Source organism: Terrapene carolina, unplaced genomic scaffold (assembly GCF_002925995.2).
Source record: "Terrapene carolina triunguis isolate 2854851 unplaced genomic scaffold, T_m_triunguis-2.0 Scaffold359, whole genome shotgun sequence".
In the NCBI taxonomy this organism is placed as follows: domain Eukaryota; kingdom Metazoa; phylum Chordata; order Testudines; family Emydidae; genus Terrapene; species Terrapene triunguis.
Window position 1 is genome coordinate 50,379 of NW_020664710.1, and position 7,056 is coordinate 57,434.

A 7,056-nucleotide genomic window follows, 5' to 3' on the forward strand; every position below is an offset into this window, starting at 1 on the left:
CTAGGAATCCCCTTCTGAGCGCCCGACCCACCTGAGACCACCATGGCCATGACCAGGTCCGCGCGGTCGGAGCGCGAGCTGATGAGGTGCTGCTGGATGAGGAACTGAGCCACCTCCACGATGCTGTTGAAGGAGCGCTTGAGGATCTTCTCAGCCCAGTGGCAGGTCAGAGCGCAGGCCGCGTCCACCAGCTCGTCGTGGTACGACTGCACCAGGTCTGTCAGCTCCGACTGCATCAGGGAAGGGGAGTGAGGTCAGAGACTGGCACTGGGCCTTGTAGCGCTTCTGCTCCCCTCCCTGGGCACAGTCATCGGGCGCCCGAAATTCCCGGGGCGCTCCCGACGTACGCCCAGGGCTCCCGCCTGAATTCACAGGGGGTCATCATGAGGACAGCTCCCACGGATGGGTCACATTATACGCCAACATACAAGAGCTGGGGGGGAAGAATCGATTTTCTGGCAACGGATGCGCTGGCATTTCCAAAAAGTCAAAATCAATCCGTTTCGGGTCGAACAAAATGTTTGATTTTTGACCATTTTTAAAAGGTTAAGAAAACCATATTTTGAGACGTCATTTCGAGCCAAAACACCAAAAGGTCAAATGTTTAACTTTTTTCTTAACCTTTTTTTTTTTTTTTTTTAGGTTTTTTTCAGTCGTAACAATTTGGCGGAACTGAGATGAATTCACACAATGGTTCCGAGTTGCCAAATCTGCATTTTTTTACAACAACAAAAAATGTTTTGGGTGAAGAGTTTTGCCCAGCTCTATGTACAAACCCCGCTACACTCCTGCCAGCCCCAGACATGATAGGGGGACAAATACCCCAAGATTCCCAGTGCCCACGGTAGGGGGAATATACAACCTCCCCACTATCCTCCTATAGCCGATGGGGCTGAGCTAGGACCTTCCCATGGCCAATGGCATGAAGGCAAAACAGACTCATCGCTAGATCTAAAATTCAGAGCAGGTGTGTTAGGTAGCTAGGGCTGGGGCAGTGACATGGCAGAAATCGACGGAGACACCCCCTAACCATGGAGGGCTTTAGAGTCCATGAGCACCAGGATGGCCCACTAAAGCTCAAGAAGCCTTCACACTAGGAGACCGTGCTTCTGAGGAACTTACAGTATCGGTAACTTTGAGGTCCAGGCTGGGCAAGGGTGGCATGCTGACCACTGTCTTCCTCCTGATCCCGCTGTAGCAATACGTTTGGCAAGGTTAAGGGATTTCAGTGGGAAGTTGAAAGGAACTAAATAAAGCTGCAAAAATGAGAAGTTAAAGCTTGAAAGGAGGCAGTTTATGTCCTTAGTGTGACTCCTTCCACCTCCAGTTAGAGATCTGGGAATCACAAATCCTCTTGCTTTTCACAGCTGATGCAATTTATACTTCACTGTGCTCCAGACTAGTTCGGTCCACTCCTCAGCTCCCATCAGCTAGCCCAGATCTGCTCGACGCCCACCATGAGCGGAAGAGGAAAAGAAACTTTCCTGCTTTTTCAACTCCCAATCTCAACTTTGACAAATATTCTCTCTGGACTTGCAGAGGAGGCTATTTCTGTCCCAAGCTGGATTAGTAGGTCAACAATTCAGATTGGAAATGAGGCATCCCTGTTTAACAGTCGGGGTAATTAGCCATTGGGACAATTTATCAAGGGCTGGATGGATTCTCCATCACTGGGAATTTTCCATTTAAGACTGGATGTTCTTGTAAAAGATCTGCTCTTGTTCAAACAGGAATTATTTTGGGGAAGTTCTAGGGCTAGAGTTATATAGGAGGTCAGACTGGACGATCACAGCGCTACTTTCTGCGCTTCGAATTTGGGCTGTCAAGCGATTAAAAACATTAATCTCGATTAATCGCTCTGTTAAACAATAGAATACCATTTATTTAAATATTTTTGGATGTTTTCTACATTTTCAAATATATTGATTTCAATTACAACACAGACTACGAAGTGTACAGTGCTCATTTTATATTTATTTTTATTACAAATATTTGCACTGTAAAAAAGAAACAAAAGAAACAGTATTTTTCAATTCACCTAATACAAGTACTGTAGTACAATCTCTTTGTCATGAAAGTTGAACTTACAAATGTAGAATTTTGTACAAAAAAATAACTGCACTCAAAAATAAAACAATGTAAAACTTTAGAGCCTACAAGTCCACTCAGTCCTACTTCTTGTGCAGCCAATCACTCAGACAAACAAGTTTGTTTACATTTGCAGGAGATAATGCTGCCCCCTTCTTATTTACAATGTCACCTGAAAGTGAGAACAGGCACTTGCATGGCACTGCTGTAGCCGGCGTCGCAAGATATTTACGTGCCTGATGCCGTAAAGATTCCTAAGTCCCTTCATGCTTCGCCCACCATTCCAGAAGACATGCGTCCATGCTGATGACAGGTTCTGCTCGATAACATCCAAAGCAATGCGGTCCGACGCATGTTCATTTTCATCATCTGAGTCAGACGCCACCAACAAAAGGTTGATTTTCTTTTTCGGTGGTTCGGGTTCTGTAGTTTCCGCATCGGAGCGTTGCTCTTTTAAGACTTCTGAAAACATGCTCCACACCTTGTCCCTCTCAGATTTTGGAAGGCATTTCAGATTCTTAAACCTTGGGTCAAGTGCTGTAGAAATCTCACACTGGTACCTTCTTTGCATTTTGTCAAATCTGCAGTGAAAGTGTTCTTAAATCGAACATGTGCTGGGTCGTCATCCGAGACTGCCATAACATGAAATATATGACAGAATCCAGGTAAAACTGCAGGAGACATACAACTCTTCCCCCAAGGAGTTCAGTCACAAATTTAATTAATGATTTTTTTTTTTAAACGAGTGTCATTGGCATGGAAGCATGTCCTCTGGAATGGTGGCCAAAGCATGAAGGCGCATACGAATATTTAGAATATCTGGCACGTAAATACTTAACAATGCCAGCTACAACAGTGCCATGCCAACACCTGTTCTCATTTCACTGTAAGTAAGAAGCGGGCAGCAGCATTATCTCCCGTAAATGTAAACAAACTTGTTTGTCTTAGTGATTGGCTGAACAAGAAGTAGGACTGAGCGGACTTGTAGGCTCTAAAGTTTTACATAACTGAACTCAAAAACAAAACAATGTAACAAACAAACAATCTACATTTGTAAGTTGCACTTTCACAATAGAGACTGCACTACAGTATTGTATGCGGTGAACTGAAAAATACTATTTCTTTTGTTTATCAGTTTTACAGTGCAAATATTTGTAATAAAAATAATATAAAGTGAGCACTGTACACTTTGTATTCTGTGTTGTAAATTTCAAATATTTAAAAATGTAGAAAAACATCTAAAATATTTAATAAATTTCAACTGGCATTCTGTTGTTTAACAGTGTGATTAAAACTGCGATTAATCGCAATTAATTTTTTTAATCACAATTAATTTTTTGAGTTAAATCATGTGAATTAACTGCAATTAATCGATAGCCCTACTTAAAATCTATCAGGGGTTTAAAGATAATACATTTCCTTTTGTATCAGCTTTCATTAGAGGATCCCAAAGTGTGTTCCAGAGTAACGGTATTGCCAATCCCACATGTTCAACCATTATGAGTCAGACACCCCCCCAAAAAAATCACAAGATTTAATAAAATAATAAAATTGGGTTCTTTTTTATTTGCCTTCTGGTTTTTGAGCCTTTAGGGTTTGCATTGACAAGCTTTTCTTTGCAACCATGAGAGTTAGAAACTTGGGGTGGGAGTTGTCATAGGAAAGCCAGGTTTCTCATGGAATCACATGATTCTAAGAGCTGGGGCTTTAAGGAAACTGCCAAATACCGTGAGAGTTGGCAACACTGTTTTCCTAGATATCAGAGGGGTAGTAGCCCTGTTAGTCTGTATCCAATGGACACAAATCAGACATCAGGAATGGTAACATACAAAAGCCAGGAGGAGAAGACTTCAATCTCCCTGGACATTCAATAACAGATTTAGAAGTAACCATCCTTCAACAAAAAACTTCAAAAACAGACTTCAAAGAGAAACTGCAGAGCTACAATTCATTTGCAAATGTAACACCATCAATTTGGGCTTAAATAGGGTCTGGGAGTGGCTGGCTCACTACAAAAGCAATTTTCCCTCTCTTGGTATTGACACCTCCTCATCAATTATTGGGAATGGACCATATCCACCCTGATTGAATTGGCCCTGTAGCTGTAATTTTCACTCCATGCATCTGAAGAAGTGGGTTTTTTACCCACGAAAGCTTATGCCCAAATAAATCTGTTAGTCTTTAAGGTGCCACCGGACTCCTCGTTGTTTTTGTTTTGCTAGAGCACTGGTTCTCAAACGGTGGGTCGGGACCCCAAAGTGGGTCGGGACCCCCTTTGAATGGGGTCAGCAGGGCTGCCTTAGACTTGCTGGGGCCCAGGGCTGAAGCCCGAGCCCCCCTGCCCGGAGCTGAAACCAAAGCTCGAAGGCTTCAGCCCTGGGTGGCGGAGCCCAGGTTGCAGGCCCCCTGCCTGGGGTTGAAGCTCTTGAGTTTCAGTTTTGGCCCCCCTGCCCAGAACAGTGAGGCTCAGGCTTTGGTCCCCCCCCTACCAGGGGCAGTGGGGCTTGGGCAGGCTCAGGCTTCGGTCCCCAATCCTGGGGTCGTGAAGTAATTTTTGTTGTCAGAAGGGGGTCGCGGTACAATGAAGTTTGAGAACCTCTGTGCTAGAGGATCCCACAGCACTTTGTTAATGAGAGCTGGGAACAGAACCCAGGAGTCCTGACATGCAGTTTCTTATTTCAGTCATTCACTACCACTCCCCTCCCAGACTCCTGTCTCCCAGCCCCCCTGCTCTAACCACTAGACACCACTTTCCTGCCAGAGCTGGGAATACAATCCAGGAGTCCTGCTCCCAGTTCCCTGCTCCAACCGCTCCATTCCCCTGTGGTGCTGCAAAAGGTAAGGACCAATCAATTAAAAACAAATCATTCCCATTCATTCTCGTTCTTTAAACTTTAAAAGAAGCCAACCCTGTCCACACAAAACGAAGCTGACATCGTCCCTTTGCATGGGCTAGTTCTCGGAGATGTAGACAGTGGTTATTTAGCGTACAAGGATATTTCGATTGTCCTCGTCCTCCCAGTCTTCTGGCTTTGATGTTCGGGAAGATCTCCCGGATGATCTTCCCGAAGTTAGCGGCACTCAGAGGGCGACAACAGAGGTTATCACAGTATCGCCTGCCGGGTGAGACAGAGAGAGGGGTCAGAGGCGAGAGAGTTTCATCCCAAAGCCAAGGTCCTGCACTTGATACTATTGTCTTGGCCGTGCATTCAATTGCTTCCCTGTGGATTATCACCAGCAGTTCTGAGCACTGGGTGCTGGCACCTCTTCTAGTTAAGTCATATTACGTTTATCACAGAGGGTCTTTGTAAACTCAGCCTCCGCAAACTTAACGTGATCTACTCCCTCTACAGAGGGAAATCACTCTCCACCACTGAAATGCAGCCACCTCTGGGTGAAACGGCATTTTAACAGCTGCCCTACACATTACAGCCCGGTGCTACAATTCTGACTCAGGCAATGGATTTTTTGCCCAAGTAAGAACAGCAGGGTGTGGTCCTATACGGACGTGGAGGATAATATCTGGGTGTGTATCTGAAACACCATTGGGAATTAGTAACGCTGAGCATCACAAGCAGAGCTGGCATTTCGTCAGGATTATTTATTAGGTGTATTATGGTAGTCCCTAGGCATCCCAGTCATGGAGCAGGAAGGATCCCATTGCACCAAGCGCTGTACAGTATTTATTAGGTATATTACAATAGCACTTAGGAACCCCAGACATGGACCAGGGCTAGACATTGTACATTCGCAGAACAAAGAACCAGTCCCTGCCCCAAGGAGCTGGTAATCCAGGATGTTATGGGTACAAGCTGACGATGAATGAACTGAGGCTGGAAATCAAAGGCCTTCCTTGGAGGCCTCCTAGTCAAGCACTGATGCAGCCAGTCCCTGCTTAGCCTGCAAGATCCAGAGGGCTTGCGACGCAAGGCCGCTGGCTGCATTGGATCCCGCTGGGCCCTGTGCGCACGCTCACTTGTAGGTGTCGTAGATATCCTGCTTGGGGAGGCAGGTGTCCGTGTGTTCCTCCAGGTGATTCCGGATCCAGTTGCACGCATGCATGTGCTCAGCAGTGCTCAGGGAGCTCAGGTCCAGGCTGCTGCTCCCAAGGGGTAAACAGACATGATCAAATTAGAGACAACATTAATTAGCACAGAGATAGCATCAGTGGGGGCAGACTGAGAAAGGTTGCCAGGCCAGGCCTACATTCCTCTCTGTAGCAACTTTCAGAGGATCGTAGGCGTTATTTGGAGACTCCCTCCCTCCCATACCCACGAGGCTGGGAAGTAATATAAAATGGGTGGGGAGTAATACACGGGAAAACTGAGTTACAGTGAATCAGTGGCATCAGCTTGAAGAGAATCAAGTCATGCTGCTTAAATCACCAGGCCATGATCCCTCCAAGAACCGGCAACAGAACCCAAGGGTCCAACTGCCCAGAACTCTTGCACTCCCTTCCCAGAACTGGCAACAGTCCTCAGGAATCCTGATCCCCAATCTCCTCCTGCGCTAACCACTGAACCGCTCTGTAGTGAAAGACAAGGCACAATGGTATCTCGGTCTGTTCCCTACCTTTTTTCCCCAGAACTCGGACCAGACGGCAGCTGTAGGTACAGGTAGAGTTTATCGTTGTCGGAAAATTTCTGCACATCTTGCTATTGTCGGCAGGGACACGGGACGGAAGGGACAAAATGGTTAGAGACTCAAAGGAAGCGGCAAAACAACTAGATGTTAAATTATTTTGCTAATTGCCATGACTAAAAAGACTTCTTAGCAGATATGATTCTATGACCAATAATTATGTTTGCTGCTGTGCAAGGCAAGGTAAATAAAATCTTATGCATCAGGCCATGACTTGACCAATGAAGGGACCAAGCTCCCACCCCTCTATTTAGCAATACAAGGGCTGCCTGGGGGAGGATGGTCTGACTTGCTCTGAAAGATCATGCATTGCTCACTGCTCCTCCT

The 7,056-nt window shown here is 45.7% G+C and overlaps 1 protein-coding gene across 1 annotated transcript in view; it reads right to left on the reverse strand.

Moving 5' to 3' along the window:
- The window catches only part of RFX5 (regulatory factor X5), a 17,377-nt gene that overhangs the window by 6,346 nt on the left and 3,975 nt on the right, over positions 1–7,056 (reverse strand). The window contains exons 5-9 of the mRNA XM_026657839.2: positions 6,661–6,743; positions 6,065–6,187; positions 5,088–5,204; positions 1,123–1,204; positions 32–230 (exon numbers count right to left, since the gene is read on the reverse strand). Coding sequence (XP_026513624.1) covers positions 32–230; positions 1,123–1,204; positions 5,088–5,204; positions 6,065–6,187; positions 6,661–6,743 — 604 coding nt within the window. The remainder of the gene's footprint in view (positions 1–31; positions 231–1,122; positions 1,205–5,087; positions 5,205–6,064; positions 6,188–6,660; positions 6,744–7,056) is intronic.